Source organism: Syngnathus scovelli, chromosome 2, assembly GCF_024217435.2.
Source record: "Syngnathus scovelli strain Florida chromosome 2, RoL_Ssco_1.2, whole genome shotgun sequence".
Classification (NCBI taxonomy): Eukaryota; Metazoa; Chordata; class Actinopteri; order Syngnathiformes; family Syngnathidae; genus Syngnathus; species Syngnathus scovelli.
This window is the reverse complement of record NC_090848.1, coordinates 22634518-22653040: the sequence shown is the minus strand read 5'-3', so window position 1 is coordinate 22653040 and position 18523 is coordinate 22634518. Positions and strand designations below refer to the sequence as shown.

Below are 18523 nucleotides of genomic sequence, written 5' to 3'. Positions count from 1 at the left end.
ATGGATGGATGGATGGATGGATTTGAAGATTGGCCTCATCAGTCACCTCCGGACCCACAATCTCTGCTCATCGATCTAGATTGAAGTCAATGGTCATCTTCGAATCTGAAGGACAAACAACAACATCATACGTACCAAAAATGGCGTCAGATGATAAAGTAAGGTAAAATGCTGCCACCTCCCAGAAGCCTGCATCTGGATTCCTATGCAGATGTAGAACAACACAGTGGTCCTCTCATCGCCGATAGCATTATTAACACAATTTTCTTCTCCAGCTCCTTTTCTTGGTATGCAGCGAATGCTTACACAATTGTGACCAGAGTCCTTCCAAACATTTACACCTCCCATCTCGCCCGCAAGGCAACCTCGATTGCCAGAGATGTGAGTCACCCGGCTCACTCTTTGTTTGACCTTCTGCCCTCTGGGAAGAGGTACAGGAGCCTGCGCTCCCGCACCACCAGACTCGCCAACAGCTTCTTTCTCCAGGCTGTTAGGGCCCTGAACTCGCTACCCCCTTCTGCGTAGCGTGCGGCACTGTTGCGCTATTTTCGGGAATGTCTGCTGTACGCGCACTTGCTCCTTTTTTTTCTGCTCCTCTTATTTATTTATTTATTGTTGTGTTATTTATTCATTATTTATTCAGCACGCTTTTGTTATACTTGTTTACTTGTTTGTCTGTTGTGAGCCATGTCTTGTCACCGTGGGATAGGGGGGAACGAAATTTCGGTTTCTTTGTGTGTCTTTGGCATGTGGAGAAATTGACAATAAAGCTGACTTTGACTTTGAAAAAACCATGAAAGCTCAATCAGCTTTATATTCTATATTAGATTATATTTTTTACTGTTTACAGTTTTTTGCAGCTGGTCTGATGTTGTAAACAAGACCTTTTATTCCACGTGTTTAGTAAAGAATTTAACTGCTGCTTTATAGGTAGCTGAGTTCCAGTGAAGCTCTCAAGTATTTCTAAAATTGCAGTCAATGTCTTGGTCAAAAAGTGCGGAATGAATGAAATGAAACATTTAACAAATGAAACATTTACTTAATGGAGAAATGTATTTAATTATTTAATGAAGCATTTATATATTCATTAGATTTATTTAATTAATAAAGGAAACAATTAGGTTGATTAATGCTTTTTTCAAATCAAAGACAGACCATGACAGCTTTTCCAATTGATGTCCAGTCCTTCGTAACGCTTTTTGTATTATTCCAAATGAGCCTGTTTCCAGGGAGAGCTGAGAATAACTCTTACATAGTGTCTGAAATAGCCCACAATTAGCCCTCTCTTCAGGCTAAATAAAGACCCCCCTCCCTCATCTATCACTCAAGTCCATCTGCTTATGAGTGGGCGAGCATCACAATCATCGCCATCATCATCATTGTCTCATCATCATCCTCTCAAGCTTCCCAGTGCTCAACAGCAGCAGCAGGAGCACCTGTGTCCTCGCAGCGGAGGAGATTAGACAGCAAGAGCCCATGTTCCGCGGTGTGGTGTGAAGCTGGAGCACGCAGCCCGCAAGCCGTCACCCCTCCGCTGGGCCACACCGGAGCAGCCAGCAGTCTGGACCGATGTCCTGGCTGAAATGTCCCGACATATCTACATACGGAACAAGATTGGTGAGGGCATCCAAGCGCCCATATTTCAGGTATCTTCTCGAAATTGAATTGCTTAACGTGCTCAGGAGTTCTACGTATTTTCTTTATTATGGCGGTTTATACTTGAGTCTGATACAAACTTCAGCTTTTCCAATGAAAATCTTCTACAATGTGTCATTGCAATGAGTCAATATCCTTTTTAAGACTATTTCTTTGAAGTTTGCCCATCACCCCTCTTCAAAGCGATAGAAACATTTCTTACGGGTGAAAGCAATGTAGCTGTACAAAATATCTTAATAGAATTCCATCTAATTATAATAGAAGGCTATTTAGAGACCTCAGTCTTACTGGCTTTTCTTGGCATGCATTTGGCGACAGAGAAAGATGGTGGCCCAGATTAATGACCTTGTTGTAGACATTGACAGAATTGGGCCCTGACTTCCCTGACATTGTCGTTCACTCTAGAGACACGGACCGAAATGGAACAAATCACTGGCAGATAATTAATTTTGCTCTCTAGAGAGTAAGTTCGTTGTTATACATGGTATTTATGGAGGTGAGACAAAGAATGAAAGCATTGAGGGAAAAAGGAGTAAAACACAACGGTTAAGCAAAGAATACATCAAATTTAGCAAATAAGCTATCCATCCATCCATCCATCCATTTTCTGAACCGCTTAGTCCCCACAGGGGTCGCGGGCGTGCTGGAGCCTATCCCAGCCGTCATCGGGCAGTAGGCGGGGAACACCCTGAACTGGTTGCCAGCCAATCGCAGGGCACACAGAGACAAACAACCATTCGCACTCGCACTCACACCTAGGGACAATTTGGAGTGATCAATCGGCCTACCAAGCATGTTTTTGGGATGTGGGAGGAAACCGCAGTGCCCGGAGAAAACCCACGCGGGGCTCGGGGAGAACATGCAAACTCCGCACAGGTAGGGCCGGAGGTGGAATGCAAATAAACTGATGATATAGTATTTTGACACAACAGCCAGGTGCATGTGTTCCTCAAAAGACAGGTACATCTTAATAGACAGCAACACTGCTGTTGGAGGATTTTCTCCAAAGGTGGCAAATTCAGGTTCAGAAACCGTGGCACAGTTGGGCTTTATTCTTTTTAAGTCAACGAGCTTTTGCACCTCAGATTTCTAGTCCTCCAACTGCCAATGTAGTCTTTTTGAATCGATCCCAAAAATTGTCTACGGTTACCCAGTCTGGCTTCTTCAGGAATGACGCAAGAAACAAGCAATCTGCCACATTATTTTCACTTATTGTCTTAGAATGGGGTATTCTGATTTTAACTTTGCCAGGGTGGTTAATTTAATTGTAACTACCTGTCTTTAAGATTCCTCCCAATATCTAATGATAATAATAATAATAATAATAATAATAATAATAATAATGATAATGATAATAATAATAATAGCACGTCCGCCTCACAGTGCAGAGGTTGCAGGTTTGATTCTGGCTCCGGCCTTCCTGTGGAGTTTGATTAATCGAAAGAGTTTCTTAGAAGGAATCAGGTTTCGGCATCAACCAACATTCCTCCCACAAGTTTGTCTGTAACTATCAGAGAACTAGCGCTAACAGTGACATCATGCTATATTATCTGAGTCCACAAATTATAAATCGATCATTAATTTTCTATGCCCAACTGTATGAGTGAATGAATTAAATAGATATAGTAGATAATGGACAACTTGAGTCATAAAAATAAATGGGATTTTGAACCTTAATGATTAATTTTGAACCTTAATGTTTATAATAATGCAGCTTTGCAGTTTTCTCTTTTGTTGACAATGCTTACTGCAGGTGAACCGGGGCACTTACTCCCGAAGAAGCCGTCTGAAGAGGTCTGATGGCAGCACCACTTCAACCAGCTTCATCCTCAGACAGGTGCTAAGCAGTGAGAATCACACACAATCATGAAATTGCACTTTTGCTGAGAAGAAGCTTGTCCCGGGCACAGCAATGAGAAATTATTGCGTTGTGCACGTTACCTGCACCACTTTCTTTCACTGTTGGGTGATTGCAGTACACCACAAGATGACTGCCAGCAGCTTCATACTTCAGTTGAGCAACATGAAACACATTCATCTGTTGGCAGCTAAGTGTGAGGAAAAGAAGCCTTTTTTACTTACGACTGCTTGATTTCCTCAAGCAGTCAAATACCACAAATCCGGTTCCAATAAAGTTGGGACTGTGTAAAATGTCAATAAAAAGGAATATAATGATTTGCAAATTGTTTTCAACCAGAACCTGTTGTTGGACACCAGCAGTTAAGTTCTATCTGGCCTCTTTTGGCCTCTGGAACTCTAGAGGCAGCTGATGGGTATCGGCTGCCCTTGCGGAATGTGGCTTTGGTGGTTGCCGAGGTACCAACTCAAACATAAGAGGGGTTCGGTTGGGCCATGGAAAATCACTTCCAGGCGACTTCACAGAAATTATCATCTGCCTTTTGGTGTCTCAGAAAGGGGAAGAAATGCACTACTGTATATCATAGAGACCGGGTGCTGCTGACCTCGACTCAGGACATTGTGTCTTGGGGAGAATGACCTCCTCAATTCCATGGCCTTCTTTGAGGGAGACTGGAGACTGAAGTGTGCTGTCCTATCTCTGGTACTGAAGTCACCGATGTGGTTCATCAGTGGCAAGTCCCCAGAGGTGGATGAGATCCACCTTAAGTTACAACAGACTCTGGATGTTGTGGGGCTGTCCTGGTTGACACACCTCTACAACATTGCATGGACAATGGGAAGGGGGCCTCTGGATTGGCAGACTGGAGTGGCAGTCCGAGGGTGTATAGGAGGAACACACTGCTCAGCCTCCCTAGGAAGGTCTGTTCAGGGGTGCTGCAGAAGAGGAAAGTCGAATCTCAGATTCTGGTGGAACAGTGTGGCTTTAATTCTGGCTGTGGAACGGTAGAACAACACAACACTCATCGCAGGGTCCTTGAGGGTGTGTGGGAGTTTGCCTAACCAGTCGACATGAGTTCTGTGCACTTGAGAAGGCGTTTGACCGGATCCTTTGGGGAGTTCTATGGGAGGTGTTTTTTGAGTATGGGGGATATGGAGGATATGGGATATGGCATTTTTGTTGTTGTCAATCAAAGGGAGGATGGAGCAGGAGGTTGACAGGCTGATCGGTGTAGCATCTTCATTGATATGGACTCTGTATCGATCTCTGGTGGTGAAGAAGGAGCTGAACCAAAAGTCAAAGCTTTCCATTTACCATTCAGTGTATGCTTACACAGATCAGGTCAGATAGAAGAGCCAAAATATGAGTTTTGTCTGGCTTAGGAATCCCTCTATGGTGAAGGATTTCAGGAATATCCCGTTGAAAGAAGGCCTCCTCGGACATGGTGAAGACACAATGTCCCACAGCTGGCCTGGGAAGGGTCTGAAGGGTTGGACCAAGTAGCGAGGAGGAAGGAAGTCTGGGTATCCTTGCTAAAGCTGCACCCAAGACCCGACCCAGATAAGTGGAATAAAATGTATTAATGCTCCAAATTGACTAGTTCTACCACAGCACCATTGTATTACATTAAAAACAACTTGAATTTATATAGTGCCACACCATCCATTGATAAATTATTATTATTATTATTATTCATCTTCCACAAGGCTTGCAGCCAAATGCAGAGCACACATAGACCACCAACCACACAATCAACTACTCGCACTCACGAATCATACGGACAATTTGTAGTGGTTAATCGGCCTATCGTGCATGTTTTTGGAATGTGGATCAAACCGGAGCAGCTGGAAGGAACCTACCCAGGCATAGGTAGAGCATGCAAACCCTACACAGGAAGGATCGAGCCCCGCACCTCTGAACCGTGAGGCGAATGTGCTAACCATGGACCACCATGCTGCCCATTATTATTATTATTATTATTATTATTATTATTAGTAGTAGTAGTAGTAGTAGTAGTAGTAGTAGTAGTAGTAGTATTAGTATTAGTATTAGTATTTCCTTGGAATAACTTCAGCTCTCTGAGAACGGGTTCAAAAAGAAAATGGAGGATGCTGATCCACCCTCCTCCCCCACTGATTCCTGCTGCCGCCGAGCTGACTGGCCAGTGAGCTAACCAATCACATTGGTGCACATTTGCTCAGTCATCAGGCTTGGATCTGCTGCTGCTGCTCGCTGTTTGCCTGTGTGATGAAATGAAATGCCAGGATTGGGCTACCTCCAGGGAGAGCCTATAATGTGAGCCAGCTAGCAACTCTGTGGGATCAGGGAGACGTTGCATCCATCAAGGCTCCAGAAGACCAAACGGGAGGAGCGAGATCTTTTTTTTTTTTTTAAAGAGCCTTCCATGCTGTGAGGAGAGGGGATTGTCGTCATCCCATCCATCCTTTACCCCCTTCTCTGGCGCCCCCTCCTTCCTCTTCTGACTCTACATTTGCTCTATCCCCTCTCATTCTGTGTCAGAGGCGTGCGTTGGAATAACAAACCTCCATGTATGACAATTTGTACCTGCATGGATTTGAAGACTCGGAGGCGGTGAGTGTTTGTATGCATGCGGCTCTCACTCTTTGTGCTCACGCGTAGAATAGTCGAAAGGCCTTTAAGCCAACAACATAGTGTGATGGTGGGCTCTGCTTAGGCTGGAAGCGGGGGTCGGTGCGTGTGCGTGTGTGTGTGTGTGTGTGTGTGTGCGTGAGACAGGGTGGGGGTGCAAATTTGGCAGATGGTTTCTGATGTGTGAAGACCGTCAATTTTATCTCCGTTCCCACCATGTATGCTCGTGATGTGCAGCTGCTGCAGTCCATTGAGTGCTCATTGCTCTGATGCTCCCAGAAATGCTGCTAATGCCAGCACCAGGAAGAAGATGGAAAGATGTTCATTGTGACATGATACTGCTCGAAAAAGATGCGACCAAGCATTTCCACTCCACCTGAGGCGGCCCGTTTGTGTAGGCTCTGCCCAGGCTGTAAGAATCATGCATTGTGATGTCATTAAGTGGATTGTGATGTTGATGAGTCACATGCTGAAGCTACTCTATTGGGTGAGGGTTGGGATGCTGCAAAGCATCCACATATAGATAAAAAGGATCAGCAGACAAACACAAGTGAGGCAGAATATTGAGTTTTCTCGCGAGGAGTGAGATACAGATTGCTTTCTACAATCTGACTACACTAAAAATCTGTTTACACTCCTCGCTCTTTTTATTTGGAATGCCCTACCCACAGTGTGAGACGATTAGCCCCTGAGGGTGAGGGGGAAAAAAAAGATTGCGGGCTTCGTCTCGTAAGAAAAGAAACAAAAAGTAATGCACAAAGTGTTGCGTGCAGATATAGCTATATCAGCAAAACAGTTTAAGCAATATTCCGAGAGATAAAAAGAGAAAGTGATGTTCTTTAAGGAAGATCAGAAGGTTCATGGCGCATCGTTTGACGTGTTGTTTTCACGATCAGTTTAGGTGGACATCATTTTTCTGCTGAGATGTCAGCAGTATCTTGTTTGACACAACCGTCATCTCGCCCCTGACCCAGCCGTAATCCTTCTGTTCTGTTGCACAAGATAAGAATAAGCAAGGCAAAGCAGCAAGCATGCTGAGCAGTAACATTATGAATAAGTACTTATTAGCGAACGCATTATAACATATATATATACAATTTTCCTAACAGAGAGACATCAAATCAAGACAGTCTTGGCCCTCACACATTTCCTGCAACTCAACCCTAATTCACTTTAAACTCCACATTGTAGCCTATCTTTTATAAATTTGCACTGAAGCTGAAGTAACCGTTTTGTGTCCTCAAAAAAGCCATTACACAGATGACTTACTCAGCTGAGCACGCTGCGCTGAACTGATCTCAATGAAAAGAGTCAGCAGAATGTGTCTTTTATTTCTATTTAATAATACCAAAACAGACTAGAGTGTTTTTTGTGTTCTCTTTGGGTGTGGACTATATTTCCCCATTTGGATATCTTTGTTGTCCTAATAATGGCACAATCCAGCAGTCTGCTTGTTGTTAGACCCTGTGAGAGGCAAGCTTAGACTTGGTGTATAGAGATGAGTAGTAAGTAAATGGCGCTGTGCAATCAGTCTTGAGACACCGTAACGATCTAAATTCTCCCCAATCCTGAAAAGATTGTTGAACAATCCTCTCAACTCTAAGGTTGTGGGATCAATCCTCAACCCCGCTGACCATGTCGAAGTGTCCTTGAGCAAGACACTGAACCACATTTTGTTCCCAGGGTTGTGCTTTGCATGGCAGCAGCCTCCAATTGGTGTGTGTATGAATGTGTGATTGTGAGGGATTGTAAAGTGCTTTGGGCAACATGTGGTGTAGATAAAAGCGCTATACAAGTGCACTCCGTTTACCATTTACCATGACATGTTTGCAGGGCTCAGCTGATTCATACACTAGCCGACCATCAGACTCAGATGTCTCTTTGGAGGAGGAGCGTGACGTGCAGGCCCAGGTCCAGAGCCAGAGTCCAAGCCAGAGCCAAGGACCGGGACAGAGCCGACAGGAGCAGGAGCAGCAGGCCACCGTCCAGCTGGAGAGAGCCAAGGTGTATACGCACACATACTGTAAGATTCTGGTGCAATTCTCATCCCAAAGTATCATGTGACTATGTCTCCAGACCAAGCCTGTAGCATTTGCTGTAAGGACCAATGTCAGCTACTGTGGGGCTCTGGATGAAGATGTTCCAGTTCCCGCCACAGCAATCTCCTTTGATGCCAAGGACTTTCTCCACATAAAAGAGGTTCTTTTGGCCTTTTTTAAAATTAGCTATTACATCTATTCATCAATAACAAAGAAAAATGGTGTCAAGTTTGTGGTGTTGTTCCTTGTGTTCTGTTTCTAGAAGTTCAATAACGACTGGTGGATTGGACGCTTGGTGAAGGAGGGATGTGAGATCGGCTTCATCCCGAGCCCCCTGAAGCTGGAGAACATCAGGCTTCAGCAGGAGCAAAAAAGAGGACGAGTGCAAGGGTAAGTAGCAGAAGACCTGTTTTTTTATTTTCATCCAAGAACATGCATTCCCAAAATTGCTAATGATTTGAGGTCTCTACTAAAGTCAAATAAACGTCACGTCAAACAGCTGACATTCTCCTGAACTCTTTACCGGGTGCAAATCTGGTTATGACTCATGCCTGTTTAGATAGACCATCTCCTCTATTCACACACACGCACACACGCACGCACACACACACACACACACACACACACACACACACACACACACACACACACACCCGCGGTCACTTTCAGCAGCCCTATTAAGAGTTCCCATTAACTTTGTGTGCGCTTTCTCACAAGCGTAATGTGTCTTGAAGGTTATGTCACCCGGCATTCGTACAGTAACTCATGCACCTCTTCAAGCTTCAAAGTCGACTTTAACGCTAATCTCTGTGGACCCGACTGCTCCAGAGCTCTACTTGCGTGAGCTTGGTGACTGCCACCAGCATCTCAGACAAGCGGGGACGCTTATATTCACTGTAGCTGGAATTCCTGGACTGATCCCTTAACGTTTCCTCACACTTTCTCCCATTTTCTGCATTAATGCCACGCTGTGTTTTTGTCTCTCTTTATCCCCCTCTTGTGTTTTCCAGTAAGTCCGGAGGGAACTCCTCTTCCAGTGTAGAGGATGAGGTGTCTGCCTCTATCCGACCCCTCATATCCTCGGCAGGTGAGAGCATCAGACAGGGGGAGTGGGCCCTAAGTAGCCAGCCACCTGCTTAGAGACGAACGAGCCTCCTGAAGCACAAGAGCATAGAATAAGAGCGTAAAGCTTTCCCGTTGTCTCTGCTTAAAGCCTAAGTTCACTGCCTACAGTTGTTGGTACATTTTTTCCATGATGCTCCTCTTCCTCCAGTTGAGGACTGCAGGCGTTCTGAGAGTGGGGCTTACCACAGTGTGAATCCAACGACAAGACTATGAACCCCCCCTGAACAGCACTCATGTGATTTTCTGACTATAATAGGAACATAGCCTTTTCTCTGATGATTTTTCTTGATCCTAGTTGATAGCTGCTAGGTTTTCTTTGCTCATGACCTGCAAGGTTTCTAACTGTGACTCCTTCCCCAAGCAGCCACTGACGACACTGTCGCTGTCTTCTCTCCCTTCCCACAGGAAAGCAGAAACAGAAAGTGGTAAGTTGGTGAGACCCGCTCACGAAGCATTCCACTGAGTTCTTGTGGCCTCCATTGCCGAATGACAGGAGCTTGTGGCGCTGCAGCAAGTGGCCACATTTCACACGGAGCGCAATACTTCAGGCTGACTGAAGTATCAAAGTTGTCTTTTTTCACATCTTTAAAAATATAAACTATAATGAATCAGCTAACCGTCTGTTTGCAGACAACATTGGCATGTTGCTCCTCATCCTTTCATTCTCTTGTTACATTTAAGCCTTGTTTTCATCATTCATTACAATTTGATTTAATTAGTCGACATTGTTGTGAAAGTGACCAAAATAATACAAAGGTGGGCACACATTTATTATGACCAAGTGCCATAACTACCAAAAACAAAAGGAATTCGAAGACCACATAATAGCTTTTCACAAACACATTTGTGTTGTTCTTGTAAGAAATACTCTAACACCATGCTAAAGAAATGCAAAACATATTGCCAGATCTTTTCCATCTTCATTGCCATACATACCTCATAACTGTTGCGTCCATTTAATAGAACTGGTAAGCATAGCACACTGTAGCTGACAGCTGTCAACTAAGATCAACTATTAAGAAAGTGTGTTGGTGGGACACTTTGCAATACAAATACAAGCACTGACTTAAACTGAACTGTAGTGTTTGTTGGAAACATGGTTTCTGTGAGTTTGCATCATGCAAGAGCAGCCTGTCATTTTAACTACTGATTGTAATGCACATTCATCCGCTGCCCATTGGACCTGTCTGATTGTGTTATTTTGGCCCCATTGTCTCACTCCACCCACCGCTGACTATATTTTTGGATTGACAGACGGAGCATGTCCCCCCGTATGATGTGGTTCCTTCCATGCGACCTGTGGTGCTGGTGGGACCCTCACTCAAGGGTTATGAGGTGAGCTTGAGAAGACTTGTTGTGTGTGTGTGTGTGCGCGCGTTATGCTTGTGGGGGTTTTCTCAGAGTACTCCGGCTTCCTTCCTTCCTTCCTTCCTGAGACATCACCTTATCATGGTGGAGGGGTTTGTGTGTCTTTGTGATCTTAGGAGCCAAGTTGTCTGAGGCTTTATGCCCATCGCAAATGGGTCATAGATGAGGGACCAAAAAAAAAGCACGGCTCACCTACAACATGGTCCCCAAATTGAGTCAGCGTTGGTCATACCACATTTGTTGAGGCAGCTGACTGGATCCATGGCTAAAAGGTGGTCAGTACCTGTCATGGCAGAAATCCCCGAACCCATGAGCGAACACCGATGTTGCCATCAATTTGAAGAAAGAGTCCTTTTGGGATTCTGGAGGCAGCAGATGGGTAGCGCATATCCCACTCAACCAAACAAATTTTTATTCTACAAAAGATGACTGCGGTTGTATTATAATCAGTTTTCTGGTCATTACAAAAATATGTTTAAGAAAAGGGATTCTTGATATGAGCTTTGAGGGAAACAAATTTTTGAGAAAATAAAACCCAGGACGAAAATGAAAGATTAATGTATTTCTGTAAGCGGTGTCAAAGTATGGAATAATCGAAAAGGATTTGAAAGCGTGCATGACAATTTAAGAGTTCAAACATTGAAAAATATGAGAATGAAGGTTGTCTTATTGCTTTGTGTTACTTTTATGTGACTATTTTGTGATATTTGAGTTAATTGTTCCAAAAGGGTAGGCCAAAATAAGCGTGCTTCAGCCTGTGCCCTTTGGCTCATTTTTTTTTTCATGACGTATCAAAAAGAAATTGTCATTCATTTATTTTTTTCATTTATTTATTTTCATTTATTCTCATTTGTTCACTCGTTCGTTCCCCCGTTCGTCCGTTCATACACTCGTTCGTTCGTTTGTTCGTTCGTTCGTTTGTTCGTTCGTTCGTTTGTTCGTCCATTCATTCGTTCATTCATTCAGTCATTCATTCATGGGCCAACCGGAATCCACTAGGATGGTGGTCCCTCTGTTGTTCATAGTTTCTGTCAACCCTCCAAGTTACAATGCGTATTTCATTGAAAAGGGGGACCGGAGCATGAGTTCCATACTATAGGGCCTGACAATCCTCCGCCTCCTTGGTAAAGTCTAATCTGGTGTTCTAAATAGGACGGCGTGCCAAGAATTCAATTCTCAGATTCTGGTGGAGCAATGCGGTTTTTGTCCTGGGATCGGAACAGTTGCACACTCAGCAGGGTCTTGAAGGATGAATGGGAGTTCTCCCAACCAGGCAATGAGGGCTTTGTCGACAAGGCATTTGATCATGTCCCTCTGGGAGTTCTGTGCGGGTGGTGCTCCAGGAGTTTGGGGTACTTGACCGCCCGATACAGGTTGTTCTGTCCCTCTGATAGGTCTGCATTGCCCACAGTGAAGTCTGGTTAAACTGCTGCACTGGGAATGTGACCTTGGAAAAATGATGGATGGATGCATGGATGGATGGATGGATGGATGGACGGACGGACGGACGGACGGGTGGACAGACGGATTGAAAAACTAAAAACTTTTCAGCAGTTGGCAAGTTGTTTTACATTGTTCTGTGCAGGTGACTGATATGATGCAGAAAGCACTCTTTGACTTTCTCAAGCACAGATTTGACGGCAGGTAAAACGAATGCAATGTTTCCTCTTAGTTTTTCGTTTTTTTCCATCAAATGGATTTACAGATTATATGTCACACTCTTGCAGAATATCAATCACTCGAGTCACAGCAGATATATCTTTAGCCAAGAGGTCCGTCCTTAACAACCCCAGCAAGAGGGCCATTATAGAGCGGTCCAACACCCGTTCGAGCTTGGGTAAGAAATTATGCCTTAAATGCGGTCTAATGGAAAGTTAGTTAGAGAACAGATAAGATTCTCTCATGGCACCTTCGGCCGATCCTTACTCCTTTTTTGTGTCATCAGCTGAAGTGCAAAGTGAGATTGAGCGCATCTTTGAGTTGGCCCGCTCATTGCAGCTGGTAGTGTTGGATGCTGACACTATCAACCACCCAGCACAACTACTCAAGACCTCCTTGGCTCCTATCATTGTCCACGTCAAAGTGTCCTCGCCAAAAGTAAGCTCAAGCAAGTCCAGTTGAACGGTGATCATGCCCATCAGCGTAAAATTCTATTGTTGAATAGAGCATGCAATACCTATTCAGCAGTGACAACAATCACGTCTTGATATTTGTGCAGTGCCAATGGTAGGTACATAATTGTCTTCCTTTGAATCTAGAATGAGTATTTTGCACCACAGCAAATGGGATTACTATAAACTTCCCTAACAAAATCTTAGTCTGGTATTTTTCACATTTTCACAGGCAGTAATACAATGATCATGTGGAGCTAAGGTGTAATCACACTGACATGAGCTAAGGTGTAGTCACACTGACATGCTGAGGACCACCCAGAACGGCGGTGCCGAGGACACCATAAAAAGCCCCACTAATTTGATCACATTTGTCTGTCCTTGTCCTTCAGGTTCTGCAGAGGCTAGTCAAGTCCAGAGGGAAGTCCCAGAGCAAACACCTGAATGTGCAGCTTGTGGCTGCAGACAAACTCGCTCAATGTCCACCAGTAAGGGGCCAGCTTCATAGCATACTGTTCTCTTTGTTTCATTGAAATGACAACAAATAATAGCTGTCGAGCGTTTTGCTGCCAACAGGAAATGTTTGACATCATCCTAGACGAGAATCAGCTCGAAGATGCCTGTGAGCATCTTGCAGAATACCTTGAGGCCTATTGGAAAGCAACTCATACCTCCATGGCAACGCCTCTAAACCCGTTGCTGGGACGCAACCTAGGCCCCAGCACCCTCACAGCGTACCCTACCAGCATCTCTGGACTGCAGGTATGCCAAGGCAACTTCAAGATCATGTTGGTTTGACACACCATGTGTATCATGCCTTACTTGTCCCTTATAATGCCAGAGCCAAAGAATGCAACAAAGCAACCACACGAGCGACCATTCTACTGCAAACGAGCGTCGCAACCTGATGACATCTGACGAAAACTACCATAATGAACGGGCGCACAAGGGACGCAATCGAATGTCGTCAGGCTCGCAGCATAGCCGAGAAGCGCAGGACCCCTACCAGGACTACCAGGACCCCTATCAGGATGCATACAAGCCACACCGCAACCGCAGCTCCCCGGGCAGCTACAGCCATGACTCCCGGCACCGGCTCTGAACCCTGTTGAGTCATCATGGGTGAACAGAATCCATCCACAAATAACTGCTACCACAGAGCCAAGATTGTCCCAAGTTTTCCCTATTTTCAGGGGGGTTGTTTGTGTATGAAACCTCCAAAACATTCGCAGAAATTGAAGTTTATGTTTCAGGATGCCCAGCCAACTACTGGACCTTCTGGATCACGCTCAGAAGACATATTGCATTGATTATGCTCGCTGCTATCAGCAGTGGTCACACAGTGCTGATGTGATGTCACACCAGGTGGGAAGGAGGTCCACTGGACACAGACCCCTTCCCTAACCATGTAAAAACCCTCTTTTAGCTTATTGCATGCTAATAGATGATGAAGGTCTGCTTCCTTCCTTCCTTCCTTCCTAGATCTTTGGTATCTATCCTGTAGTTCTGTTTTTTTTTTTTTTTTTAAATCACTAGCTTGTAGATGCGTGGTCTGGGGTGGCCTTGGAAAGCACATGCACATTGGAAATTGTCTTGCGTGCTCCTAGTTGAAAAATTGGTGCTTCACATTCTTGAACTATTTTGATCATTGAACGTTACTTCTTGAATTGTATAGCTTTAGTGGTTCATTAAGGAGGAAAGACTCTTGCTGCGGCATACAGATCAGACGAGAGAGAAAACAGTGCTCTGCTTCTGTTGTAAGCAGTTTGGAAGCTAGAATCTAGCTAGCAAATAGGAGAAATTTTAAAAGAGATTCTGCCTATATGTTTCCATTTGATAGCATTTAAATCACAGGTGTTTCTGGCTTTTTGTTTGGGCTTTCAGTGTCCTTTTAGTGAATTGTTTCCTGTGATTGGTTTTGCTTGGGGCTCCACAGGTCCTTCCCAGACCCACCGACATCCATCAGCCAATTAGATTCCTGCTTGGTCATTTGTGTCGAGTTGCATTGTCCTCATGCATTTAGCTCCTGGTTTCCTGGCTGCATATCTGTCATATTTTCACTTCGATTTGTTTTGGTTTTTTACCCCATTTGTACAAGTTCACAAGTTATATCTAGTTTCACCTCCACCCTTGAATTCTACAAATCAAGCAAAAGATATTCAGTAAGACATTTAAGGCAAATGAAACAATGTGAAATTGTATCAGTGCAGCCAGCTACAATAGCTCCCTAAACTTGAGATTCTAATCCGGGACAGCAGCAACCTTTTTGTGTTTGCATCGCTGTTAAGTGGCAGTGTAATTTAAGTTTGACTGAAATAAACAAGTACAAATGTGGCTAATAATGATTTTAAGGCACTTTATGTTGTAGTTTTACTGTAAATGTGATTTGTTTTGTTATTTGGGTTGTTAGTTTTTTTTGCAGGGGAAATGGGATTTCATGAAGATCGTTTCAGATAAATGCGAGGCATTTGGTGAGGCGTTGAGGCATGCAATGGGCAGTAAAACAAACCCAAAAATCTATTGAATCGATTAAATAAGTGACCTCTGCAGTTAAGGTTGCGAGACCTTTCATTGGAGATGATGAATCAAACATATTTCCTCATTTATATCGAACAGACCTTTCAAAATCGGTATGGACGGATGACCACACCTGTTGATCAAGTTAGACAGTTTGCTTCTCTTGACGTGTGCCGAATAATGTGCACCAGTGCAACTGCCAGCTTGTAGGAACGTTACTCTTGCTATCAGGACTGGATTGAAATGCTCTGCAAGATATTGAAATGGACAGCATTTTAATGCCAGATATCTACTATATCATGAGGGAAATAATGAGATTAAATTGGAGCCATAGTTAACAATGATGACTTTAAAACCAGCTCCAAAATTTCTGGTTGTTTCATTTAAAATGTGATACAATAGGTTAAAATAGTGATTGCACATTAACATAAATTGTGCTTTTTTTTTTAGCCCTCTGCCACATAGAACAGTATAAAGAGGAATGACTTCGCAATTATACTAAAAAAAAAAAAAAAAAAAGTTCAACTATGCTGCTTGAGTGGACAAATATTTTAAACCATTCATGTCTCTGTGTCTTTATTAAGATATGCAGTATAAATTACTTTGAGCCAATTAGTTGAAAAATTCAACAATGCTTAGGGGGAGAAAGTACATTTATTAGGAACGTACCTTTATTCCAGTCAAAATGCAACAGATGGGCATTTGTGATTCTTGCGTTTGGGTTTGTTTTCTAACAAATGTACATACATACAGTCTTTTGAGAGATGTGGAGAATCAAAGATATACTATTACAAAAGCAAGGTTTCAGTCATGTGCAATTCAAAGCAGCATGCTCTGCATTAAATGAGGATCTTCATGTACTATGCAATCGCCAACTTCATACTGTTGCCTCTTTGCACCTCCCCTTTTCCGCATAGCTTCATCTGGACCATTGAGGGAATCTTGTGTTTATTGTGGATTTGTCTGTGGAAGGTGAAAATCTTCAGCGGCTAATGCGGTATTGCATGCATAATATACCATTCCAATTTATAAGGAAGACTTAAATAAAACTATGTGACTTTGGAGGCAGCTGTGTTTAAAGCAGAGCTCCAAGTGACTAAGAAATTTTTTTTTGCTAAATAAAAGAGCCGTTATAATACCGCCTGTTGTATTTTTTTTTGAACAGTCACTTTTTAACAGTCAGAACTACAATTGGTTGTAATTACACTTGATGAGAACTAATGATGAATTGACTGATGATTAATAATAACAATGCAGATTTATACAGCACTTTTCGGGACACTCAAAAACGCTTTACAGTGAATATAGTAACATTCGAGAATACATCGTGAATACATCGCTATTCATGCACTCACACATTCACACTCTGGTAGTGGTAAACTACATAAATAGACAGCGCTGCACTGGGGGGGGTGCATGCAAAACAGAAGAATATGGATACATTACGCATGCAAGTCCATTTACTGTAGGCCTACAAATGACAAAACCTGAGGTTTTTTTCGCAACTCAATACTCACATAAGTTGGTGAAGCCGTGCCTCCCGGATTGGGAAAGAGTGTGACAATTCCACAAACATAGATAATGCGGACATAATCTTACACATAAACACTCCAATGCACTCAAAATTCCTTCAGGGACAAGAACACTTGACTTTTTATATCATATTTACGTACATACAGTCAAAAGTTTGGGCACCCCTGAACATTTTCAAGATTTTCTTTTAAAAAATACCGTATTTGCCGGTGTACAGGTCGACTCGGTGTATGTCAACCCCCTAAAATTCGACGGAAATTTACGATTTTATGATATATCCTTTGTATAAGTCGAGCTCAATTGTTGCATTATATTAAACTTCAAAATTCAATATGCGAAATTTATTGACGAAATGTGTTCAAATTCCGGGAGGCCGTGCGCATGCGGCTGTTTATAAGCACCGCGGAGGAGATCGCGGAGCCTCATTCGACTTCCAGCGGCCGGCGAGCTCGCGCACGCCGCCCGGCACCAACGGGAGGTCGGAAATAGCTCCAAGCCGAGCGGATCGGCACTTTATAAGCACCGCGGAGGAGATCGCGGAGCCTCATTCGACTTCCAGCGGCCGGCGAGCTCGCGCACCCGCCCGGCACATCCGGGAGGCCGTGCGCACGCGCCAAGTGGCCGAAAATAGCCCCCGCCGAGCGGATCGGCTGTTTATAAGCACCGCGGAGGAGATCGCTGAGCCTCATTCGACTTCCAGCGGGCCGCGCACTCACGCACGCCGCACGGCACATCCGGGAGGCCGTGCGCACGCGCCGAGTGGCCGAAAATAGCCCCCGCCGAGCGGATCGGCTGTTTATAAGCACCGCAGAGGAGATCGCTGAGCCTCATTCGACTTCCAGCGGGCCGCGCACTCGCGCACGCCGCCCGGCACATCCGGGAGGCCGTGCGAACGGGCCGAGTGGCCGAAAATAGCCCCCGCCGAGCGGATCGGCTGTTTATAAGCACCACGGAGGAGGTCGCTGAGCCTCATTCGACTTCCAGCGGGCCGCGCACTCGCGCACGCCGCCCGGCACATCCGGGAGGCCGTGCGCACGCGCCGAGTGGCCGAAAATAGCCCCCGCCGAGCGGATCGGCTGTTTATAAGCACCGCGGAGGAGATCGCTGAGCCTCATTCGACTTCCAGCGGGCCGCGCACTCGCGCACGCCGCCCGGTTCAAATTTTCTAAGTGCAACGCACAATGAGATGCATGAGAAACGGCCTTGGTTACCATCACATTTGAAGCGATGAGTACGAAGTTAAATTTTATGACTCGGTGTATAAGTCGAGGTCGATTTTTTTCGGTCGATTTTGGATCGAAAAAGGTCGACCAATACACCGGCAAATACGGTAATTGGTTGTTCGGATCAACAATTTCAGTTAAATATATTATATAGCAGACAAAAACAGTGATATTTGAGAAGTGGAATGTAGTTTATAGGATTTACAGAAAGTGTGCAATCATTACCTAAACAAAAGTAGGCAGGTGCATAGATTTGGGCACCCCAACAGAAAAATGACATCAATATTTAGTAGATCCTCCTTTTGCAGAAATAACACCCTCTAAACACTTTCTATACGAGAGTCTGGATTCTGGTTGAAAGTATTTTCTCATTCTCTTTGACAAAATATCTCCAGTGGAGCCCGGTGGATGGGGAGCACTCTTGTTGTATGTTGTCATGTAATTATGAATGTAGTTTTATGGGCGGCACGGTAATTGACTGGT

The 18523-nt window shown here is 44.3% G+C and overlaps 1 protein-coding gene across 3 annotated transcripts; it reads left to right on the top strand.

Moving 5' to 3' along the window:
- Positions 1–1370: 1370 nt before the first annotated feature.
- cacnb4b (calcium channel, voltage-dependent, beta 4b subunit) lies at positions 1371–16424 on the top strand. 3 transcript variants are annotated; one of them, XM_049754694.2, is made up of 14 exons: positions 1371–1646; positions 3410–3493; positions 7958–8128; positions 8201–8323; positions 8426–8553; positions 9174–9250; positions 9694–9713; positions 10543–10623; positions 12242–12300; positions 12384–12493; positions 12602–12753; positions 13160–13255; positions 13344–13529; positions 13609–16424. In XM_049754694.2, the coding sequence occupies exons 1-14, from the start codon at positions 1584–1586 to the stop codon at positions 13867–13869; spliced, it is 1611 nt and encodes a 536-aa protein (XP_049610651.1). In that variant the 5' UTR covers positions 1371–1583; the 3' UTR covers positions 13870–16424. The 3 variants fall into 3 exon arrangements, with proteins under 3 accessions (XP_049610651.1, XP_049610652.1, XP_049610653.1); XM_049754695.2 differs by lacking the exon at positions 9174–9250 and having other exon boundaries at positions 1372–1646; positions 9695–9713; XM_049754696.2 differs by lacking the exons at positions 1371–1646; positions 3410–3493 and adding an exon at positions 5709–6106.
- Positions 16425–18523: the final 2099 nt, after the last annotated feature.